Source organism: Pyxicephalus adspersus, chromosome 3 (genome assembly GCF_032062135.1).
Source record: "Pyxicephalus adspersus chromosome 3, UCB_Pads_2.0, whole genome shotgun sequence".
In the NCBI taxonomy this organism is placed as follows: Eukaryota; Metazoa; Chordata; class Amphibia; order Anura; family Pyxicephalidae; genus Pyxicephalus; species Pyxicephalus adspersus.
In genome coordinates, this window is record NC_092860.1 from 28,682,269 (window position 1) to 28,708,883 (window position 26,615).

A 26,615-nucleotide genomic window follows, 5' to 3' on the forward strand; every position below is an offset into this window, starting at 1 on the left:
GGGGTAGGAAGGACTCTGTATGTACAGTTAGGTGAGAGAAGGAGACCCACACCACCCCCTACTTTGTTGCCAGGTCTGGGGGTATGTGTAAAGTGCAGGTCTCCATAGGAGAGAGCAGCAGCAGAGGCAGAGTCAGAAGAGGAAAGCCAAGTTTCAGTGAGAGCCAGAAAGTTCAATGATTTAGAAAGGAGAAGGTTGTGTATGGAGGTTAATTTGTTGCCAACAGATCTGGCATTCCATAGACTGCCAGAGAGAGGGGGTAAGGACTTATAGGTAGGGTGAATGGGTATGAGGTTAGGAGAAGGGAATGTCTTGCTGAGAGTATATGGAAGGGGGAGGCTGTGTGGAGGACCAGGGTTGGGTGAGATGTCACCAGAGAGTATCAATAAAGTGAAAAGGTACAGGAGCACAGACAGAGAAATAAGGAGAGTAAATAAGGAGAGTAAAAGAGCAGTATTTCAACGCAATGAAATAATGTTTTACCGTGAGTATCAGGGTGTGGCAGCTATCCCACAGGAGTATGACCACATATTAGTTCACTATAGGAATGAAGCCATAGCAAATTCTAGTTGAAGACAGAGTCACTTGGGGATAATACCAGCATGAGGTCATCAAACCTAAATAAACAAGTTGTTCACATACTCACCTATAGTTTCTTTTCCATGCATTTTAGACATTATTAAAGCTTTCTTACTTAATGAAATTAATGTGGTTCAGTTTTTATCTGGTATTTGAATGAAGTGAAAAACATGAGAAAACAAAAAACGCTATTGAGAAAATATTAATACCACTTTGCTCAAGTCAAAACTGTGATTTTAGGCAGGAAAGTAATCCACTTTATATGTTTCTTGCTGTGTCACCTCCCTGCCGAGTGAGTTCACAAATAAACTTACATTTACACATGTTTACACATTTATATGTATGGAAGCGACTTATACTTTGCATTATAGTATGCTGTGTTTAGAGAAAGGCACCCTGGCAGCCCTTATGCAAAAAATTATCTTCTTTTAGGCAATGCACATGAATGCATGCTGTAACATACTTTATGCATATACCACACTGTATTACAGCAGCACAAAAAGAATGTGGATTCTTATCAGATTAGATATGGGGACACTAACAACCAAAAAAAAACAAAAAAGAAGTAGGGTAGCTGGTCTGATAAACATTAAGATGAAGAATCACTGAATCCAAATGTAGTATGTTTTCTTTTTTTTTTTTTGGTAAAGTAGAAAGTTCACTAAATTTCCACAATAACAAGCAGCACATACCTTCCATTTGTTCCCTGTTGTTCCAACATACCAGTATGAGCAAAGAAAACTAGTGTTCTTTATAGATATGGGGAAACACACAACTCCTATTCATCTCCTCCCTGTTGTAGCATTAACACTTGCTTTTAAGTCCAGTGCTGTTACATAGGAGCAGGGAAAACGTCCACAGGCCTATCTTACATGGGGCTTACTCTGTTTGCTCCCACTGGCTGCAAGGAACAGTGGTTGGATGAGCATAGGGAATGTGAATATCTGTTTCATATGAGGAGAAAATTGTCCTACATTTTGTTCTGCATGGACAAAATTCACAGGTTCACTTTAGGTTTCACCATTATCGTTGGTTTGTATTTGTATTCTACTATGTGAGAATGACAACATAGAGTTGTTCGATGCATGACCCTGTGCAAAGTAACCCTGTAAAAGAAACATCTAAATTGTTGGTGTATTATTAAAAAGTGATCTGCATTGGAAAAAAATACATATAATCCGAGTCAACCCAATTTACAAGGGCAGGGGCTGGAAACATGAAATATAAATATATATACACATTAATTTTTACAAAACATGCTAATATTTGTAATACAATTACACTTACACGTATACAAGTACACATGTAAACCTTCATGGGGGTGCCATAGTAAATTTTTCTTCCAATAGTCAAAATATGCTAAAAACCAGCATTCATATTGAATCTTATAACATGCTCGGCTCATAGTTTAATGTATGTGTTTTTTTTAATATTATTACATTCCTTTGTATTTACATTTTTACTGAACTGTATGTGTTGTATCTGATAAAGGTTTGTATTTTGACTGCTGTTTAATTTATTTTATAGGTTTGGTAGAATAGTTTCTAGGCTACTATTGCAGTTCTACATTGCAAAACCTGTGAGATACAGAAAACCAGTGATCATTACCCCAGTAACCTGTACAGGATCCCACTCTGATATGGATTTCCAAGAACTTGTGTTGAGCATTAATGTATATTGTATGATCATATTTTCATGAGAACTGACTGTAATACAGTTCCTGCATTGCCAGAAACAAATCTCAAGTAGTAGTAGCTGAAAAAATATCTTAAATAATATGCTAAATTTTTAACAGTTTAAGGGGCAAAAATCTAGAACTACTGATGTATAAAGGGATCGGTAACTACAACGATCTCTAGCAGTCTCATATACTATATCTGTCATCTCTCACAGTCTCCATAACTGTGTCCCTAGTTTCCATCCTTCCTTTAGCATGTCACCAGTCACTGATAATTTCCCTAAGAATGTTTAAGGTCTTTGATGATCTTCTAAACGTCTCCACATTATTTGGAAGCATCGCATGAGCTGAAAGTAAGCCCTATGTAAGCTAGGCCCGAGTGGGCTTCCCCATATGCTGCATTTTGCCCCCCTTTTATCTAGTTTTTCCCTTTCTCTATCTATCTAACAACACCAACATAAACCACAAATAAGTAGAAATGACAAAAAATAATGAAGTATCAAATCAAGCTTAAGTAGGCAAAAACAGTAATAAGAAAATTAGATAACAATATGTTCCAGAGGGAAATCTACTGTATATCACCTGGCAAATATTCATATCTACATGATCCATATATCATCAACCAAACAGCTCAGATCAACAAAGGGGCAATTGCCTAACCACTAAACTAATGAATAAATAACAAGAAATGTGTATTGGAATTGCTATATTTTAATCTCATCATTGGCATAATCTGCCTTGCAAGCATTATAGCCTCAATAGCTTCCATGTTTCAAACATTACATCTTCTTATCAAACTAGGTACCAAGTTGGTGGAAAGGATGTAAATTATTGGGAGCATGGGATTTTTAATCTCCTGTATATCACCTGGCAAATATTCATATCTACATGATCCATATAATAAAAGCAAGGCAAATAGTTCACCCAAAAAAATAATAATGATCACTAAATGTTCTGGCTGTAGCTTGTTGTAGCTGGTATTGTTTTCAAGGTATAACAATATAGCCAGACCACATCCCTTAAATACACCACTGTTAGAAGCTTTTCTGCATCCAGCACAATGTGGACATACTAGAGGTGCACTATATTGCAACTAGAATCTAACACCGCCTATAACATTGAATAGTAGAGCGATTTTGAATAGCAGCAACCTAGGGGGAAAATGGAAGAGAACTAGTTTTATTTTATAATCCTGGAGAAAAAAGAAAATAAAGTGCTGACGGAATGACAGTTGTAACCTGAATAGCACCTGTGTTCAACACCCACAACTTTCTTTCCTCTACTTTTTGGTAACTAAATCCAAAATACTGCCACAGGGTAAATAATTTATATATTTAATTATGATTTATAGACATAATCTTTCATCATAGGCAGACATTTGCATTTACCTACATCCTTGTACATGTTTCCAATACAAAATGAAATCAGTTGTTGGCTGCAAATCTCAATGGGACTCCCAAGAAGTCACTGAGCCTTCTTAGTGCAAACGCTGCAACAGCGTTTGAAATTCTGGTTCAATAAACTGCCATAAATAGGAATTACATTGCCTCTGGTGCTTTTTAGGCTTGGTGTACTTGTTCACTTAGATTCATAACTTACATTTTAAGGTTTATACAAAATAAAACCACAAAGTGATAAAGCAGGTTTACCAGAATATTGATGAGGGAATCTTGGCAAATCTGCTCAGCCAGCTATTTTGTAAAGATGAAACTTGTTTAATCAGGCAAAAATATATTGAAATAGTGATCTTCAAACACAGAAAAATCAAGATTCTTAAATACTTACTTGTAGTGTTTTTCCTTTTTTTATAAATTAAAATTATTTGTAATTTGCTTAAAACTTAGACTAATTATTTACTAACACAGCCCCGTCTCTGGTTGCATGACATACCCCTCTCCTCTTCTGTGAATGCCGAATGATGGCTTTTAACTCCATCACTGCTCCCTTCACCATTCAACATAACTTTTTATACAGCGCTTAGGAAGGAGTAAAACGAAAGACTACAAAGAATCATAAGGTATAGTTCTAAATATGCTGGAGATGCTAATATCACATCCAAGATGGTGGAACCCATCAGGAAACTCAGAACAAAGGAAATTGTTGCAAGAAAAACAATGCACAATGTGCGACAGAACCAAGAAATAAACTGTTTAGCCCAGAAAATCTAAACGATTTATGTAAAGTTGGGTAATTGTATTTAATGGGTTGTATGCAATCATTTAAATATCGTGTGGACAATTTTTATTAAAATGCATTGCATTGCAAGTGTTATTCTTATAATGTCTTTAATCAGTTTTCTTTTGATCCCTATCCATTTATTTATGAATTTTACATTAACATACAGATAAATATTCAGGGTTGCGATGGATTCCAAACAAATTCTAACACTCTGAGGGGTATTTAAGCAGTTGAAGCATTATTACTTTTTTTCAAACCATGGGAACAAAAAGTGACCCTAGTAAGCACTCTGCTGCTGCACTGATCTAACTTTCTCAAGGATCTCTGGGTTACAAGATTCACCAGTGTTTATTCTTACAGAATCAGCCTTCTAAGTCCTTTTTATTATCTCATCAAGCCCAGAATAAGGGGATTTTTAGCCCCTGAAAATATTTGGCTGCATGAATGTTTATTGAATAATAAATCAATTGTCTATTGGACTCAATTACAGTATTGGCCTGTTATTTTTTTTCTGGAATTCTTTTCTTGTGAGTACGGTTTTTATGTCCACTGTATCTTTTACATAGCAGTGTAGACAATTACATGTAGTAGTAAGCATTGAGGTAAAAGAATGTTTCTGTAATCTGTCCACATGTCCAATGGTTCTCGCCTGATAATCAGCTCAGAGCCAATCTTGTATGAGAATCTGGCGTGTGTACGGCGCCCATCCTCCATCGCCTGAACGACCGTCCTGGCGGATCCACCGACGATGGACGACGAATGATCTTAATGCAAGGGAAGGGGGAGAGCGTGCAGCAGGGTGCTGCTCCGTCGTTTTCCCACTCGCCTCTCCATAGAGCAGAAGAGTGCTGTATGTACAGCGCTGGTTCATGCATCGTACAGTCCTTTGTCATTGGAAAGGATCGTGAAAGATCCTTTCCAATGATCCAACGCCAAAAAATGCACGTGTGTACCCAGCTTTAATGTTTTGGCTGCAGTGCAAATGAAACGTTTAGTAGAAAGCCAACAGTTCTCATTATCTTGATAACACAGAGTACCTGCACATCACTAATGGCAAGATAGATGTTGCAAAATACAGAACAATTTTGGAGAAAAACTTATTTGATTTGGAACCATAAAGTATCCTTTACACCAGTCAGATACACAATAAAATTGTTTAATCTAAGGATAATAATTTGTTAGAATAATTTACCCTCTCAATTAAACTTGATAGAATGTAGTAGCCAAGAAGACTGAGTAAAATGTTCAACTGTATGAACATACAAAGTTAGTAGGGAATGAATCCTAAAACACTTGCATCTATAGCCAAGAGATGATTTATGCAACCAACAATTTTTTTCTGTTAGCTCGGTCATGTTAAAAATTTCTAATACACAATCCAAATATCCAGTTTGTTTCAAAATGCAAAGCCCTGCACAAAATACCTTTAGTTTTTTCTAACATATCTTCTCACAGACACTGTCTCCCAATCTGCAGTCCATTGCAGACCTTCATCTAAGTTGAATGAAACTTTGCCTAATCAACCTACCTTCGAGTGAGCTCATGGAGTCACAGACCCACCCCTGGGGATTCCTCATCACTTCAAGCTGGGTTTACAGCACAATTCTGCAAAAATGTCATGGGTATCATATCAGTGCTTCTCTGTGGTTTATTGGGAACCTTTGAGTGCTGGAGAAAAGTCAAGAAAGGACCGGAAAAATCAGATGTTTGGCCAGAAGATAATATTTAGGGAGAAAAAGGGGGGGGGGTTGCTGGAATTAAGTATTTTATATTAAAGCATACCTAAACTCAGAATTTTTACTTTACATAAAAGGGTAAACAACCATTATATTTAAAGTAAAAATGTTGTTTGTGGGAGCACAGAGCCTCCCGGGATACCTAGGTCACACATCCCAGGAGGCTCTTGGCTGTTCCTTCTGCACATGCCTGAGAATCTCGAACATGCGCAAAAGGAGCCCTTTCATCAATAGAAAAAAAATTGCAGATCTTACGCATGCGCAGTGTTTGGGAAAGAAAGTAGGGAAAGATGTCAGCGCCCGGGGCTTGGCCAAAGACAGATACCGGGACGACACAGGACCAGATGGAAGAAACCTTCTGACGGATAGACTGATCTGCAGGATTGAAGTGTGATTATTTTGTTTTGGGTATATTTCTGCTTTAATTAAAAGGTAATAAACCAGTTAGGCCATATTTTAATTCCAAATTGAAATGCTACAAATGTGTGAAAGTCCAAAATAAGTTAGGATTTATGCAAAGCAGTGTGAATGTATACATGATTTTTCATTTTAGCACCATTTCATACACATACAAAACTATATTTAGCACATATATAGCCAATGATTTGTTTTGTGCTGGTATATTGAAAAACAATTTTATTTTTAGCTTTTGCCAGCAAATCTACATGTTACGTACCTAAAAAGCCGTAAAAATCATTTACATTGGGTAGGATAGGGAAGTGCAGTGATGGCACCGCATACTAATTTCAAAACTAATGACTCTTTCCCATCTCTACCTTCCTTACTCTGAACTGCCTATTTCAAGCAGAGCAGGTCGGCTGCCATGGAAACTGAGCCCTGGAATGCACAGGACCCATGCAATCAACAACTGCTCCAAGCTCTGCAGCTCCTCGCTTAACCCTTTGGATGGTAAGAGCTTGGAAATTCAAGAGGTTAAATTAAAAAAGCTGTAGGAAGCAAAAGGAAGCATTATCCCAAGAATAATATGTTAACTAACAGGCCAAGCAAATTGCTGCTAAGTAATGCTGTATTACAAAGTACATTCTGCAGACAGGTGGCCATGCCAGCAATAGATTAAATCACTGGTTTAATTATGCATTAGTATTAATGGTAAATAACCCTCACTAAGGTACCTTCTGCAACTTAAGCACCAGTTTGCTTAATAAATTATTAAATGAGCAATTTAATGTACATTACTGGTGGGGTGCTTGATCTTTTTTTCCTGGTGAATGTTATGTTTGTTCTTAAAATGGCTGTTCCTCCTGGGAGCACCTATGCTATTTGCACTTCCATCCTGAGGAACAGGAAAAGTGCTGTTTTCACATTAGATTTTACAATTAGAAGCACATTATACATATATATTATAAACATTTGTGCTGTAATTTATCTGATTTAAATAAATATTACTTGTTCCTGGCTGCATTTAAGGCTTCAATGTAATTTCATTGTTTAGATATTATTAGTGGCACAATTTTTCTTAAAAACTGGACCAACATGATTGATTTGAATAAAAAAGTGTAACTCTAGAAGTAAACAAACTTTTAGTTAAAAAAAAAAGTCTTTATTTGTTTTAGGATTGATGGTATTTTATAAGGAGATTTCTCACCACTGCTTGTCCCAGTGATCATTGTCAGATGGAAAACAATGGGAATCACCCGATTATAAATGCAGGCAGAAGTAAAAAAAAAATCTGGCAGAGGTTCTAAAAATGTCAATGGGTTTTGTTTTCATGTATTTCATGTGCATTTGCAACATGCAAAATGCACATCAGCAACAACCTATACACTTCATTTGAGTATTACACATGGCAGTTAGGAGGCTGCATTTAACCTGATTTGTATTATGTTGACTTTCAATAAGGTGTATTAGAAGTTCAAGCAAACAATTTCAACCAATATCCTTTCATGTCAGACCCGGCATTTTTCATTTAAAATCAGATGCATGTGTTCATATAGAAAATGCAGTGGGACAGGGGAGGGGGCACGGGACCAATTGATATTGACTTGACCAATTGAAGCCCTAATACTTCACACCCTAAAACAAAAGTTTTTTTTTAAGTGTTTTTACTACTGTTACTAACAAAGTGATTTTGCTTGGCAAGTAACTGTTTAGGGTAATATCTATTGTTAGATATTAAGTGAAAGAAATTCTCCACAGTGGGGATACGGACAGGAGTAAAAAGTTGACGTCTAACCCTTCCCTGTTCTTATCTAGACCAATCTAATAAATGCTGGCTGGATTTCCACTTTAAGAGTATGCTACACAAGCTTTTATAGGTTTCCTTCAACCTGCTTACCATGTTGACAATAATTTCTAACAAACTACCCCAAAATAAGTATTTCAGATATATTTACATATTTATATTTATATATATATATATATATATATATATATATATATATATATATATATATATTTTTTTTTTTTTTTTTCAGATCAGTCATTGAACCTGAAGGTTTAGTTTGGCATCAGGCAGTTAGAATTGTCAAAAAGGAATATCAGCAGCCTCCATTTTATTATATCAGGTTTCCTTGAACTCATATCTACTAAACATGGCCTCATAGACAATTGTTGATCAGACAATTATGATCAGAAGAATATATATATTTGGACCTTAAACACAAGTTTTTTTTTAATTTCTACAAAGACAAATTAAGTAGCATCAGCATAATCTTGTTTTAAAGCCCAAATCCAACCTACACCCCCTGGTGTTCCCATGTGTATTTAATACTTTATATATGCATTTTTTCCATTTGTCTTTGGTCTGGTCACATTGTTCTTAATGCTTCTTACTTATAATTTTGGGCAGGTCCTAAATGCTGCAGAGAACACAATATAATGGCACCTCACTTTGCACTTCTGCCACATTTTCATTTGAACCCAGGCTTTGATGATCTACCCTCAGGACATAATGGAAATATGAAAAGGTCAAACACTGGACCACAGATCAGTGTGTTTGCATGGTACTGCCAACAACATAGGGTGGGTAGGGCAGAGTTACTCTGGTTGGGCTGGGTATTATTTTTTTTAAAGCTGGAGTGGGGTTTCTAATAGAACCCTAACCTAGCAGTTAAGTATACATTTGCAATGCATATTATTGTCAATTTAATTAATAAATGATAGCAATTCTAGAGACAAGTAGGGATCCTCTTTTTTGATAGTGGGGTTGTTCACAGTGTACTTTGTTTTCCATACACACACCCTGTGCTACTTGTTCAACAGTGCCTATGAATAAATAAATAAAGAGAAATCAGAAAGACCGGAGAATCAATCACCTATGCAAATGATGTCCCAATAATATTGCTAAAATATTCCATCAGGAAGATTGGTTGATAACTAGATGGGCATCCAAAATGATTCCTCCTAGACTAGGGAATTACTGTAATAAAAAACACCCACTGAGACAAGCAACCGATTTAAGGCTTTATCATTGAAAAGTGGATGCATCCTCTTCCTTTTAACAAATATGATGCTCATTTAAAACATATATATTCATAGGATCATACACATTATAGGAGGTATTTAAAAAAATGATCACTATGTATGCATATAAATCCTTTATTAACCCTTTTAAATCAAATCTGCCTTTACACTGCAGGGAAAGGTATCCTAGCAACCTGTGAATAGCATCTCTTGTGCTGTGTGCAGATGAAGTGCTTGAGATCTGAATTAATTGGCTACTAGGCAACTGCTCGGTAGTGGTGCGGAGATGAGTCCAAATATGCATACAATGCATGGGTTAATACTTAGAAAGAAACAAGTCTAGCTCTTCATTTTAAGTATATATTTTCTCTGATAGTGCAGCACAACAAAGACTACCTACTGGACCAAGTGAGAAAGATTTATTAGCCAATGGGTGCTTTATTACGTCTAAAATTTATAAAAGCCATGCATGATGCAAATGTACATCTGTGGGAAAATACACAAATGTATGTTAATTTTATGCAATTTTCAAACAAAGTGCACAAAATAGTGTAATGCATAGCACTGCATATCCTTCCTTTGGAGAATGCTATTGAACATTAAAGGAAGGCCTGGCAGTGAAATAAAACATCTAATAAATATTTAATTGTTTTGCATTAGAACAATTTATGCTAATTATATTCCCTACGGTAGTAGATTGGTATTTGTTCATTGAACAAAATTTATTTATGTGGAGAATTAAATCATTTGAAATAGGTGGTAAGCAGATAACAGTATAGTACTGAGATGAAGGACAGTCTGAAACGATAATCAGAATTATTTTAAGATCTGTAGAGCAGCTGGGAGACTGAAAGTCTTGATTCCTGTGCTCCAATAAATGTCGCCTGTGTGTCTCTTGCTCATTTGTTCTATGGATTTGTAACCTAGGAAACCTGAACGTGGACTCTGAGAAGTATTGTTGAGAAACTATTAATCCCTAAATGCAATATATGTACGAGAGTTTTGCTTTATTTTCACTCATAACATAATAAATTGGACTATGCTACAGAGGAAAATGGAGATCTTCCAAAATAGTTACCTTTTATAAATCTAGCTAAATAACAGTGGTGGCCTGCTAGTCATTTGAACAATGGTTCCCAGCATAACAGTAGTATGTATAATATACATCTATGGCAGTGCAGGAATACATGGGTAAAAAAAATTAGTATGGGGTGACGTCTTATTCTTCGGTAATGTAATGTGGCATTTATACTTTTTTGGTATGTGTATATTGTTATGCTGGCTGCAATCAATATAAAAGAGACTTAAGAAAAAATATTGACTTTCTCTTTTTCCCTACTGCTACCTTTTGCTTACATACACAGAGGAATACAGTGACGCAAACCATGTGTGCTCCACCCCATCAGGCTACACGTAGGGACAGGAGGGAAAAAGACATGTGATCTGCATTATTTCTTCTTCTATCCCCTGACAGTAGAATTTAGAGAAAGCAACTGGGTACCATAAGATAAAGACTTTTTCTGCCACTCTATGAAGCTGCCAGCTGAGATCAGATTCTCACATTTACACATAGCAGAAATGCCTTAAGAGTCAGGGAAATCCGGTGATGACACTTGATATTAGAGAAATCTTCAGTTTGAAATCCAGATGAGTACAGCACTTTGCTTCTGACACATAGCTTATGTTCTGTGTTATGTGTCACAGGGAGCAGATGTCTGTGCACAGATATCACAGCTGCACTAAACTATGATTTTTTAAAAGACAAAACAAATACAATGTCTGCACTAAGTTTGCATGTTCTTCCTGTGTTCCTGTGGGTTTCCTCCAACCTCCCAAAAACATACAGTTAGGTCAGTTGGCTTCCCCAAAAATGATCCTTTGGGAAAATAGGAGCACAGCTCAGGCTGCCAAGGTGCTGGACGTTATATTGATGCACACTTGTCATAAATGAAAGAATAAATAAAAATATATAAAACAAGCTTTAAAAGGGTTAAAAAAAAAAACAGACGCTAACATTAAAGTGTATGCAAACCTTAAAAAAAAAGGTTGATAGCGTGCCCACCTTCACGTGGAGGGAGGAGTTTTACCTCCTTTTTTTCTTTTTGTTTTGGCCTTTTAAGCCTTCCAGTAAAGGTCTCCATGCCCTAGGGTTGACAAAGCATGTTCTTCTGGAGAAGCATTGCAACCCCAAGGATGCCCAGACTGCTAGTTGGCATGTTTAAAGCAGAATGATGATAACTGAACTGGAAAGCTGTACATTACTTTCTTTTACAAATAAAGTTTTTTTTTTTTAATGAAATCATAATTCTGAATATAGTGTAGCTATGTATGTGCATTGTTGGTCATGGTTTAGTTATTTCTTAATATTTTATTTACTTGCATTTACTGCAACTCATCTAAGTGCATTTCCAGCTTCCCTGCATTTCTTTAAGATCTGATATTGAAGAGGAGTAAATTGGAATGAAGAGCTATATAAATACAGTTGTTCATTTTTTTGTCTATTGTTCTTATAAACCTAACGTTTGCTTAGTGACACCTAAGAATAGTAGACATGTGGAATGTTCTATTTTAAAATGTTCATAATGAAGGTAACAATAAACAGCTGTAGACAGAAACTGCAGCTACCAAAAATTGTAAACATTTACCAATGGCCACAGTGGATAGTTTGGTTACCTCATAGGCAATCCACATGTAGAGAAAAGTAAAGTTACCCTATATGTATCTTATACATCTTATCTTATATTTTGTTATAAGAATATGCAATGTTGCCTTGAGACTCATATAATATTTCCTACTGCTTTTCATGCAAATTATATCTCCAGATTGTTTTCTTTAATGCTAACATGTTATTATCACAGCTGTGGAGAAGTGAAGATGGCACCATTATATTTGTCTTGGTAGGGTGCATATAAACAGGCACTTGTATCTACAGCTGTTATCAGAAGTCCTATCAGTGCTATCAGAAAAAGCAGAAGGGCAAAAAAATGTAGTTTAAAAAATTGTTACACACAAGTTGAAATTATCCTCTTACAATGTGTTACAATGCATTTGTTACAGTCAATTCTTAAATAAAACAAGTGTTTCATAATTGTCTACACAGCACAGCCCAAAAATATAACCTTTTTATTGATACATGACAAAGATTTCTTATATTTTAGAATGCACTTTGTGCACCATGTCACAAAGTAAACATAAACTGCACCTAATAAATGGCAGACTAGTGTCATCCATTCTGCATGATACTTCATTGCTAAACAGACTACTACAAAAGTGACAGCCAGAACACAAAATGATCTGTGTGGCACTGTCTGTATTATAATGTTACTTTCTATTTTGCCTGCTAAAACTAGCAGATTACAGGAATAGTCTAATTGCAAATAGTGAATTAATTGTATAGAATAGAATAATGATCACTGTAGCAAAAGATTATGGCAATTGTTAAAAAAGAAGCCACTGTCAGCAGCTCTTGTAGAAAAACTACCCAAGGTAACTGGGTGTAAAGCATAAAATTTGAAATTAAAATCAATAACATCATGCTGCTAATTTTGTCATTAGATATATTGGCGTCACTACTTTGCTTTTTCAGTCTTGTTATCTACACCTAGTATTTCAGAAAATAAAACACTTTTTGTCCTTAGGTGGCTATGATCACTCACTCCACTGAATGTGTGGAGGGAGCCACAGCTGTTGTCTTTGTTCATCACCATTGCATTAGTTTTAGATTAGTGGTTAAACAGCAGGAGGTTAACAGAAATAATGTTTTGTTTTTTTGCATTTTAGGCAAGATGCCGCTTCTAGGGATTCTTCTTGGCTTTAGATATCCTTTAGCAGACATTATAAGATTTACTATTTTAAAGTAAACTCATCCACCATTATAATTTACCAATGGGCACAACATTAATTTTTAGAAGAAAACAAACAGACGAGCAAAGAGGAGATGTCCTGATAAATACTGTTTGAAGTTTAAAAGCTTTTTTAAAAAGTAAGAATCAAAAGTTGCAAAACTGCTTTCTTGGATTCTCAGCAATTCTACAAATTTAGGTAATGACTACATTTCAACTGTTTTGCTTTTAAAATGAACCTTTTCATTACGCAAACATGTAAAGACAGTGATACCATCACAATTTGTTTAACCAGCTGTTTCATGTGTATGCCTATTTTTTCCCAAAACACACAGTCCATGAAGACTAAACAGTGCTGTAACTGGTATAAAAACAATATATTTTGTTTAAAGGTATGTTTGATTGTGATATACAGCCTGCCTTCACCTTGTCTATGGTGTGTGCGAAACAAGATGGCTGCGCCCAGGGGGGTATGATTATATGCTAGTGTTTTTTTTCTAAATTGTTGTTCAATTTAGTAATAGTTTCTGTAACCTAGGAGAAGGAAATGATTGATTTAAGTATGTTTTCTGTCTTATGCATATAATTTTTACAGATTCTCCTCTAAATAAATAGTACTACAGTATATCATTTTTAGGTCCTTTTCCTAATAGATAGTACCTCCTAATAGATAGTAATCTTATTAATAAAAGATTTATGACAAAACGTCAACTTACCCTGTAGTAATCAGTGCTGTACACATCTCTAGACATTCCAAAATCTCCAATTTTTACTAAGAGGTTTTCTCCCACCAGACAGTTCCTCGTTGCCAGATCTCGATGGACAAAGTGTTGTGAAGCTAGGTACACCATACCTGCCGCAATCTGCTGGGCTATGTGAAGCATCTGGGACTGAGTGAGTTCAGCGGGGCGATTCCCTTCTGCCATAAGTACAGCATCTGGTCCGTGGGCCCTGAAAATAGAAACACACTGTTATTAAAAAAGAAACTGAGCGGGACTAAAATTAGATACCTTTTCCAGTATATATATATATATATATATATATATATATATATATCATGATTGATTATGAACTTTGCATAGTAACGAGCACCTATGCACCAAGGTTACATAGTTATATCATCAAAACTTTAAAAAAAATAAAAAAATACACATTTATAAAATTTTTATTCTATACTGTTGTTGTGCTGCTGAATTCAATAATCATCAAACATAAACCACAGAGTTCTGCAGAAAGGATTTAGTGATCTTACAGAGAAACTTGCCAAAATACACATAAGAACACTGGGTCCTCTATTATTTGACAAAGAGAGAGCGTGCAATATACCTTGGTAGTCATCCCAAGGCATAAAACCGTTTCCAATTGGTTGCTATCAGTAAATATGAATATTGGATACAAGAAAAAGAACTGAATTTGCTTCATTTTATAAGCCTAATCAGAAGTTCCTCTCACTGTCACATGAGTTGCTGATTCTTTTTCTATTTCAGATTAAATTCTTTTGAAGCAGAGAAAAATTCTATGCAGTATATGCAAAACTAGCATTGTGTGTTCTCCAAACCAATTAATTTGCTCATGCAAAGATTGTAAAAAAATAATATTGCAAAACACGGTGGGCTGATTTATTAAAGGATATGCATGTACACAAATAAGAAAATCATATCCTCTAGGTGAGTTACATTTGAACACTGGCTTTTATGCTAAAATTGCTGTCAGATTGGTTTTAATGTGGAATGTATAGTTCAGCATCTACATATGTACAAACAAATCTCAAGTGTTTTTGGATAATTTAAACCTGCTGGTAAAATTTTTGTTCAGTGCAGAATTGTACACACCAGCCAGCAAAAAAAAATTGTATAAGCTTGTTCTTAGAATGATCTACAGGGGTCAAAGTGAACTTAGTGATAAAGAAAGATCTCAGTGATTAACCAAACCTATATGTGTTGCCTTTTCTCTTACACAAAAATATTGATTTAGCGCACCTCCCAATACAAAATTGAGAGATTATGTAGATTTCAAACATGCACGGCACTGCAGCGTTATCCGATTTGTTCATACAATAAACCCCGCTTCATCAAACAACACTGAATTATACTATAAATAACAAAATGAAGATATGGAAAATGAATTTCCAGAACATTTCCAGAACCGACGTTAAGAACAATGTTATTTTATTTGAGAAAGTTCATCTGTGGCCTGTTTTCTGGAAGAAGTTTTGGTTTAATAACTGAACTCATTTATTTTATTTGAAATGTTGAATGCACATTCTTATCTCAGCATCCTTCCTTCGGTCATGAAATCAAAGTCTCCCACAGCGTGCAGCTGTACAAAGCCACAACAGTTTTAGTTGTGCTTCCTACACTCCCCCAAATCTTTCTCCCTTCTATGAACTCTGTGCTCAGACATTGCATTTGACCTTCAACATGAGGTCTAATGTCTGAAACATGAAGCTGTGCAGCAGAAAACTCTGATTTCCAAATTCATTAAGGTCTCCAGCACATTTCAGTAGACAGCCTCTGGGGGCAGTACAGGTTAACAAATCATCTGACTAAGGGTTATTTTCAGCTGCAGCTATTAGCATGGTGAATTGTGTAAACCAATCAGAAAAAAAGGTTTTATTATAGGTGATATCTTTCGGATTTAATTAGATCTTACCTTAATTACACTAACTGTAAAATACTGATTTTGACATTCTTCCCTGTTTTACTGGACACAATCCTCTGCTGTGTCCTTTTGGTTTCTGTGATTCTGCAGCTCTCAGTTATACTGCATTAGAATATTAAGCCAAGATGTATATTCACAGCTGCTGTACGTGAGTGATTGTTAAATATAGTTCAAACAATTATCTAGAACGGCAACCGCTACTGCTTTGCAAAATTGTAAGGAGCTGTAAGTGATTGTTGCAATACAGATTATGTAATTAATCTTGCTGCAGTAGTACAAAATAGAAAACAATTGTATGAATCATCAATTAGGGATCACTATTTCATAAGCTATAAATCTTCCACAATTGATATAACATGATTAGAGGTGGTGCATAACAAACATGATGGTAAAACAAGGTCAACCAGATTTTTTTAACACACTTCCTTAAAATGTACTAAAAGACAAATTATTTGTCAGGTAGCAACTGAAATCTCACAAACTTTAGCATGCTATTATAATTTCAAAAGTCCTTTTAAAACTGTAGTTCATTAAAGTGTACCTAAACTCAGAATTTTTACGTTACATAAAAGGGTAGACAACCTTTTCATTTAAAGTAAAAATTTAGAAAATTAAAAAATGTAAAAAAAAAAAAAAGGGTGCAGCACTGTCCCCTAAATTCCCGATAGCCTTGGCGATCAAGAATGAATGGGAGCGCAGAATCTCTTGGGATACCTACGTCACACATCCCAGGAGGCTTTCATCAATAGGGAAAAAATTGCCGATCTCATGCATGCTCAGTAAGATCTGCAAGTTTTTTCCCAATCTATGTCACCCAATCTCGTGCCTGCACAGTGCGAGATTGGGTGATGTAAGAAGATGAACCCGGAAAAAGGGAGAAGAAGATGGCGGCACCTGGCCTTTCCTCTGAGCGGAGCCGAAGACGGATATCAGGACGACACGGGACCCGATGGAAGAAACCTCCCAATGGATTGACTGCTCTGCGGGATTTAAGGTAATTGTGCTTTTATTGTTTTGGGTTAGTTTTGGGTTTACTTCGCTTTAAATCAATAAGATGGTCCTGGCATGAAGGTCCTTGTTCAGACACCTTCTGTTACAGGGTAACAACTGCCTGGCAGGTGTATACTTGCGATTCACCCTGGCTTCACATGCTTCCCTAGTAAAGACTACAAGCATCCCTGCCAAAACACATAGAACAGGCATGATCCACTATACAGCAATTATATCCAGCCAATAGTGGTGCAAATGCATGTACTCATGTCCAACCTACATTTCTGACCTCTATTGGTCTACTAATGACTTCTTCACTTACAACCTTTTCCCATGCACAGCTACAAGATTTTTCTGGAATCACCTATATTGTCCATTAGGCTTGCATGCATACAATGGTCATTCTATTGGTGTATATGGTGTATGTTGATGCTTCAACAACCTGCATACTCCGCACCCCTGGTCAAGCTCACACAAGCTGTGGGAGACACTATCTTGGGGACATTTTATACAGGCCAATAAAATTCCTGCATATGTTTTTGGCATCTTCTGGTAAAAGTTTTTAGTGTATTCAGCTCTTCCTTTTGTGAACCCATGCAAGCCAAAACTAGTGTTTTATATAAAAAAAAAACAAATGTTATGGATTTGGAGAAAATACATTATTCATGGACTTTATCTGAGTTTGCATTTCAGACAGTATTAGGTATGGTTTTTGTCATGCAATTTTCATATTTTATAGATTCTTGCTAAGTTATTTTGCTTTCATACCTAACAGATATAGCGGTCAAAATCAGCTGTGGTATGTAACTTGTATACCAATAGTGTGTAATCTAATTTCACATGTAAAACTGCAGAGAGTGCCAGAGAAGTCTGGACTAACCACAGTTCTGTAGCAAATATATTTAATGTGTTGCCTTAAAAAAAGACGAATTTTAAGATTTAGTAACTATAGGCTCCAAGATCTTTTTAGATTCTTTTTAAACCAGTCAAGCTAATTATGTACAAGGACGTGTGGCTGGTAGTTCAGAATCCAGGAAAAGTTAAAAAAACTACATCAAGATTCATTCTCATTCAGTTCTCAGCTTACATGTCACGGTACATTTTACAGACTCCAGCTGATCATTCACATACACTGGGCAAACTAGGCTATTTTGGTCACTTTAAAATTTGCACAGAAACCTGAGAGAAAGGTCTCAGTAAGGTAATGTATGTATTGAAATTCTACATTTAATTCTACATTTTACATTCTACATTATACATTTAATATCCCTCTGTTTTACAATAATGGAAGAAGCCTCACTTTTTATTCAGCCATGCTTCAGATATTTATGAATACATGTGTGTGTTCATGGGGAGGTTCTCCATCAATCTATGCTATTAGTGGCTACAAGCAGGACTTTGAATTCTTGTAAAGAGGTGGAAACCTTAATATAAATAATAAATGAGATAGCTGCCTATCGTGACATGTACTTACTGAATATTAGGACTTACCCAATTTTTACCTCCTCAATGCCAGTAGACCATAGTTGAGACCTAAGTTGGAAAATTTCCCTGTGCCCTAATCAGTGTTTTACTCTCCTTCAAGCACATCAGAAATTACTTGATAATCACAAGCAATTTATTGGAAGCCTTAGCGTGAAAGAGCCTCACTAATTACATCTAAGGCTATATACACCCATCCAATTTCTGTCGCTGGAAACAATGTTTGTTTCCCATGACAGAGGAACGAACGAGTGCCGTAGACACAGCACTGTCTGTTCTATGGAGAGGGGAAGGATGAGCAAGTGGCACCCCGCTGTGCTCTTTCCATCCATTGACATGCTTAACGGCTGTTTCCAATCGGTCATTCATTGAGCTGCCAGGATCATCGGGGGACTGCTGTACACATGTCAGATTTTCAAATCTGATGTGTTTATGCACCCTAAAAATAACTATTTAGGTATAGATGATAAGAGTTCCAAAAATGCAATATGTTTCATGTCTCACTCCTTTGTGTGTGTTAGATTGCATGTGTATGTGTAGAAAATAAATTACCATTGCAGTTAAAATAAATAAATATATCATGCAGAATGAGAATCTAGGTGGAGCTGAAAATTAAACAAACCATTTTCATGAAGACATATTACTCAATTCTACCACAGCATGCCTTCCTTTTGAGTAATGGCCAAAAATATGGCCAAAAGTCATTATACTATTTTTATGTTAACATGATATACATGAGTTTTGTAAATGACAAGTCGGATTAAGGCTGGACTTGATGGAAGCAAGTAAGTATACATTACCTTAAGAACTTATTGAGGTCACCATGCTTCATATATTCAAAAACCATGATAAGAGGGTCTCCCTCCACACACACCCCGTAAAACTTTACAATATGTTCATGCTGCAAGTTTGTCAGTAATTCTGCCTCGCGATGGAAGTCTTTCCTTGCATTGTCACTAGCATCTTTGAGTGTCTGAAAATAAAAACACTGAAAATCAGTCTTTTACAATAAACCAGATCATTGGTATTCGACATGTGTACATAAATGCAGCACCATGCAAAAATGATATGTAAGAATTGACAAGACTGAATGTATGAAACCCTTAATGGAAAACCCACACAGTCGCACACACACACTAATAGCAATCCGGGATCTGTGTTTGTAAGTAGAATTCAAAGCTGTTAGTGTTGCTTGGAAACTAGAAGATGGCAAGTTAAGAAGGCAGAGAGGCCAGTATAAAGGGGGGGCAAAGCGTGCTGCCTGCGTCAATCATTTCACATAGCAAAAGCCCAATACTTCCCACTCAGCCCATTTTCATCGTATTATCTATTCAATTAAATGGGTAAGTTAGTGCTCTGTTCTGAAAACCTGGGCCATCTTAAAGAACATATGACTTCACTAAAGGAATTGCTAAATCATGTAGGCCAGGATTCTGTGAAATAAAATCTTGGTAATTCAAATTACATTCAGAACAAAAAATAGGGTGAAATAAAAATGGAAAATAGCAGGTTATTTAAATTGTCCCTCTGCTCAAGACATCTATAAATACTTACATTTATTATATACACACTACATACCTTCTTACTTAGATCAGTAGATAATATACTGCATCATGCTGCTTTTCTTCAATATATATTTACATCTTCATTTGTTACATGTACTGCTTAATAACTGGCAGAAGAAGCATAGCTAAATACTTTCCTAAATCATTTTTATATATTCTTTTGTCCTGTGCTCCCGGGGGGATGGACCTGTGTTATGTCTGTAGCACCTGGGCTTTGTTCATTTAAGTCTGTTATATTGCCTATTGTGCCCTTTTCTATTAATTACACATTTAAATTAAGATGTAATATTCTGCTAGTGTTGAGTTGATTTCTAGTTTTATACATTTGTACTTTTCTACATTTTATATTTTGTTGTCTGCTATGGAACATATATTTTACATACATCATATAGCACTTTGCTTTAATTAGTTTGTGTGTAATAAGAAATCACAGGGGACAGAAAGATTTTGATGGGGTCTCATCAATCAATCCAATAGGTACTCCTATTTACATTTCTTTAGTGCTGGTGGTGAAAGGTGGGAGGTGTCCAATGAACCTTACTAAGGTCCTGTTATAACTATAAATGCTGGTGGCCCCTTTAACGGAACACTAACAAGTTTGACCTGGGCAAGTTGAGTATGATACACACACTTGATTGTGATCATGATCTAGGGTTTATACAAAGTCTATCCATGATCCTTAGGTTTAGGCAGGGTTCCTCAAAGACTAGGCTTCCACCTTATAAGCCATACCCATGTGCAGTCACCCAAAACTTTGCTGGCTTGGGTGGCTGGTTCAATGTTCCAACTATGCTTGAAAGGTCTGCACTGCTCAGCTCTTGACACGATCAATCTCTTTTAAAACACAGGTTATGCCCTTCCTACTCTCTGCGCCCCAGAGTCGATGCAGAAGCTGCCATGTAATTTTGCCCATCAAAGATTAGCCAATATTATAAAAAAGACTGAACCTAGTTTCATTAGCTATAACTGGGGAGATCTCAATTACCAAGAAAAGAGAGCAGGGTCACAAGTGTGAGTTTGGACATTGTAGTAGTTTTTAATCATAAAAAAAGATGTACTGAAACAATCTAAACCAGCTAAGATTTTAAAGTGAGACCGTGCCCATTGCACCAGGATATTTAACAATGTTCCCATCTAAAAAGCCAATCCTTAGATCTTAACTTATTTTTTAGTTCAGCAGACATTTTTATTACACAATTGTTGAGCAGGTTAGAGATCTGTATGTATGTTGCTAAATAAACAGATATACATCATAGACATTTTACCTTTACTGCCACAAGGATTTTATCCTGCTCTGGGTACAGGTTATAACATTCCGCAAGAAACACTTTGCCAAATGCTCCTTCTCCTAGTTCTCTCTTCAGGACGATGTTGTGTCTCTTTATATGCTGAACAACTGAAAAGAGACAAAACAAATCTATAGCCCATTGTGTCCTATAAAAAAACTTTATTACTGTTACAGATTAAAATGCAATTCCCATAAACTATGATCAAACTATAAAAAACTATTTTTTTTAGTATTGATTAAAACTTTATACAAATATTTACTACACATTAATAAACTTAAAAGAACTATGGCTTTTAGGTGTACATGACCTAGGCTACAGCCCTGAACTTGACAAGGTACAGTGAAAGTTTATCATCGCATGCTGGATATTCATTATGCTTCAACATAGTGATTAGCTGACCAGAAATGCAACAGGAGGCACAGAAACAATGGGTCTGATTTAATAAAGCTCTCCAAAGCTTTAGTTTTATCAGGCGGCACTTTTATCGGTGAAGCTGGGTGATGTAGCAAACCTAGAATGGACCTGGTCCAGGATTGAAAACATTTGCTAACAATTGCAAATGACTTTTAAGAAATCCATTCCATATTTGCTGGATTGATCACCCAGCTTCACTGTTGAAAGTGTATTCTCTCCAGTCTTGGAGAGCTTTAATAAATTAGCCCCAATGTGTCTAATGTCATTCCTTAAAATGTTATCATAGAAAGTCTATGCCAACAGGTGTCCTCTGTAACTTTCACAAAGTATTCCTATTTCTTCTATATGATCATTATCCTACACAAAATGTCTAATAAATTGTGCTAAAATGTTTTAATTTAAATAACATAACACAAAAATGTTGACAATGCAATAACAGAGCTATGTCTCCTCACTGAACACATCTGTATGACAATCCTCTCATACTCTGCAGCAACATTTGCTTTTAAATTAGATTATTTCAATTCATGCATTCACTGATATGTTTTTCTGCTTTTTTTTATTAAGGTTTCTGTGTACTAAAAAGACATTAAACATTTTATTCTCTGAAACATTTGTTGTGAAAAAATGTTAAGTTGATCATGACTTAAAATTGTATTGAACATCTTTTAAATTCAATATTTTTATCAACTGTTATGTAGAGCCTTACAAAGTTCATAGTCATGTCAACAACTCTTCTTCAAAGAAGCTCACAATCTAATGTCCCTACCATAGTCATATGCCATTAACACAGTCCAATGACAGTTTTGAGGGGGAAGAAAATTAATCTGCATGTTATTGGGGAAAGTTGAATAAATACAGGCAATAGGGTGAGAACTAAAAAAAATATTAGCACATATTGATAATTGAATAATTAAAGAAGGGGAACCTCTCATGTAAAAAACACTTCTTGTAAGAAGCCTCTGATTGAGGCCTACTCTTGGTTTTAATACTAAGTCTAGGTTTGTGCACCTGAGTCTGAATATGTTATTTTACAATCACTCAGAACTGGCATGGTGTTTAGGAGTTAGAGAATGAATATGCAGAAAGTTGCCATTTGGGTTCCCTGGCAGATATACACATAAAAAAAGTGCTAAGGGAACTTACTGTCACAGAACATTCATGCTTTAGGAACCTACTTAACATTGCAGACATTTCCCAGAGGTTCTTCACTGGCTGACAATAGCCTCATACCATTTCTGTATCAGATTTAGTCTAATGATTCAGTACTGATGTTTATCGTAAAAGTTGTAAGCAACAGTATCAGTATGTTGCTTTTCTATATACTTTTAGAAGTGGCAAGCTTTCCAATTTTGCATAATAGGACAACCCCTATATATTTTTATTAAAAATATATATGCCTGTTAACCAGCCCTTTATTGGAAAAATCAATGACATTTAATTAAACCAGGATAAGTGTAATATCTGGTTGCAACAATACAGCTAACAGAAGTAGATTTTTTGTTCTGCCACTTATCCTATACGGTGTTCCTGAAAAACTGATCAGCCCTGCTTAGAAAAGCCAAAGTTTTCTAGTCATGCTTGCAATCCAGCCAGAATGAATTATAAATAGAAAAAGCTAATCTGAACTTGCGGAAAATTTGTTGAGTAGATGGGGGTGCCAAATTTAGAAATATTTTGATGAAGTATCCTAAATGTATTTTAAGGTTCACTGAGACGCTTGTTAGAAAAGCATGATAACATCTATAACAAATATCCTAATCACTCATAATAGTTCTTAGAATAGTACAGCCCATCCACTGCAGCAATCACAGTGTGTTCTATGGCATTAAAAAAATAAATAAAGAATATTTCTGTTTGATGATTGTTTATTATAGAAAGACATGACTGGGGAATCTGGCAACAAGGGAAGAATAATACAGAGAAGCTGCAAAGTACTTTTAGAGCTAAGTTAAATACCAGCTGAATATATCATGATTTTTACAGTTGCTGCAGGAAAAAATGCAATCCTTTTAGGATGTAGTAAAGCATGATCCGGGGTAAACGTCTTACTTAGAGCTGGAGGCTGCTATTGCCTAACCTCAGAAAATGGTGACAGTTCTGGTTCTGAGTACACCTAGAAAGCATTATCTAAGGTAGCATTTCTTAACCAGGGTTCCTCCAGAGGTTGCTTGGGGTTTCTGGACTAATGAGCAATTTGTGACTCTCAAGTCGGTTTCCGAATGGTCAGCAGTGCATTCTTCCTAGTGATCACCACATTATTGTGCTGTGAGCTCAGGATATTTCAAGGGTTCACTGAAGGTCTGAAAGTTATTTCAAGTGATTACCCCATGTATAATAGGATGAGAAACACTGGTCTAAGGTGATACAATGATATGATAAGGTCATCATTAGAAGCTGGATTTAGTGTTCTTCACTGGAAAGGTTAAAAAATATTTTTTGAACTTTGCAGAGGAATACATGAAAATAGTGTAGATATATTTACATTCTGCAGCACATACTTTTTAATAGTAGGCCTTAATGTGACTTAAAATGAACCTAAATTGAAAATACAAAATGGAGGTAGAACTAATTGACTAAAGAGACATGCAAAGTTTCTATGCCAAAAAGAAAGCTCTGGCTTCTGGTGGCTTTTTTGTTATAACCATAAACTGTGCGGCACATGCACAGCAGAACTTAGAGCTTGGATCTATATGCAGTGCTGGCACATACAGAGATAGCCACCTGGGGCAAGGTAATTCATGCCTCAGTGCAGGAGTTACATCATCATTGGCCATCCAATGGTCAAAGAGGATCACCATGGACTTTGGCGTTTGTCATGGAGTTTGCAACAAAGATGGCAATTTCCTCAGATGGAATATTGACAGGTTCTGGACCTGTCATCACACCGGGTGCCTGTAAACAGGTAAGTCTGTGCTATACTCAGCAAGTATGATGTGCACGTTTGCTGATTATGGCAGAAGCTCACCATCCACCACCGAGTTCAGATCTGCTTAGATTACAGGGAAACACTGACAATAAGATCACAAAAACAACCTTGCTACCCCGTATTCACATTGCAGGAGTTCCATAGCACACATGGAGTGTTTCTTCTTCTGCATGCCTAACAGAGCTGTGAACTTTTATACTAACACTGTTTAATTTGGAAAGGGTAATATTGCAGTTCTGGTCTCTTTTATTTTTAGCATGTTTTACACCCTTTACCTGACATTGGAAGATTCCAAGCACAGCTGCATGTTTCAAAAACAGAAACATAAAGTGTAATGTTACCGGGGCTTTTAGAGGAGTCTAAGCTACCTATTAGTGCACTGATAAAATGTAATATTACTTTCCAAAAATGTAAGACTTAAATACATGTTGTATACATTAAAGTAGTTTAGGTTTATATTTTAGCATCATACAGTATTTATATGTGTGTCTTTCTTAAGAATTTATATTTTAAAAATGTTTTTCCACCCTCTGACTGATATAGCTACCACATCCCCAATTACAATGTACAAAGAACAGAACAGAAAAACTGGGACTTTTTAGGTGGAAGTGGTATTGTAATTATCAAACATGTTTTACATCAGCACCAAAAAGGAGGTTCCTTGGAAAAATACTGCTACTATGACCACCAAGCCTTTGCTCTTTAAAAATGCATCCTGTCACAGAAATGTGTTTTGTATTTGTTTAGAAATGTAAACTGTTTTCAATCTATCTATATTAAAAGAACATGTTAAAATAATCAGTGGGTAAATTAAAGGATACTGTTTGCCACAATAAAAGTAGCAGAACTAAACAATAATTTGATATCTGTGTTGTTCCATTATCTGTGACATTATGAGTCTATAGCTACAGTTAAAATGCAACCCTGCTGCTACAATAAGAAAAAATCTTTTACAGCCTGTTATAGAAAATGTTTAATATTTACTCTAGTGGGTGGTAAGTAAAATGTCTTAAAGAACTGTCTGAAAGCTTTCCTCCACTGAAAGCTATGGTTCCTCCCTCCAGCTGCTACATCCCTACACTGGGTTTGATTTATTAAAGTTCTTCAAGACTGGAGAAGATAGACTATCATGGAAGAACCTGTGTGAGCTAGCAAACTAGCTTTAGTAAATCAGGCCTACTTTCTTTCTGTTACTGATCTAATTGTTTAATTGTCATGTCAGGTTCACTACATGGATTTACACTTTTACAAAAAAAATATTCCTGCGTTAATAGTCAACAAAAGGAGGTTTTTTTGAGTGACCAAGTCTTTAAGTTTGGATACAATGCAATATGGTCAATTCCTATAACTGCATTCTTTGACCTGAATAAAACGTTCTCTTATTTTATAGTTCCAGCAAAATCATTGCTTATGTGTAGAACCCCCACCTACTAGATTGTAAGCTCTTCGGGGCAGGGTTCTCTCCTCCTGTATCACTGTCTGTGTTAGTCTGTCATTTGCAATCCCTATTTAATGTACAGCGCTGCGTAATATGTTGGCGCTATATAAATCCTGTTTAATAATAATAATAATAATAATAATAATAATAATAATAATAACCTGTTTGAAGAACAGACACAGTTTGAAGACATTCTCTGGCAAAACCCTGTGGTTCCAATGAACCCTTGTTGAGAATGGATGCTAAATTGAAATAGTTATTTATACTTATGTATATTTGGTAAAGGGACATAAACTAAAAGTTTGAAAACTAGATGCAAGACTGGTTTAGAATGGAATTTTTAAATGTTGAAAAATATACTGCCCCTAAGATGTACCATATTATATAAAGTTACCATGCTCAGTTCTCCTG

General features: G+C 35.8%; 1 protein-coding gene across 3 annotated transcripts in view; it reads right to left on the reverse strand.

Moving 5' to 3' along the window:
* NTRK2 (neurotrophic receptor tyrosine kinase 2) overlaps positions 1-26,615 on the reverse strand; it is a 143,744-nt gene that overhangs the window by 12,267 nt on the left and 104,862 nt on the right. For all 3 annotated transcript variants that reach the window (XM_072404084.1, XM_072404083.1, XM_072404085.1), the window contains 3 exons: positions 21,400-21,530; positions 19,370-19,542; positions 14,153-14,387 (listed from right to left, as the gene is read on the reverse strand). In XM_072404084.1, the coding sequence (XP_072260185.1) occupies positions 14,153-14,387; positions 19,370-19,542; positions 21,400-21,530 (539 nt within the window). The remainder of the gene's footprint in view (positions 1-14,152; positions 14,388-19,369; positions 19,543-21,399; positions 21,531-26,615) is intronic.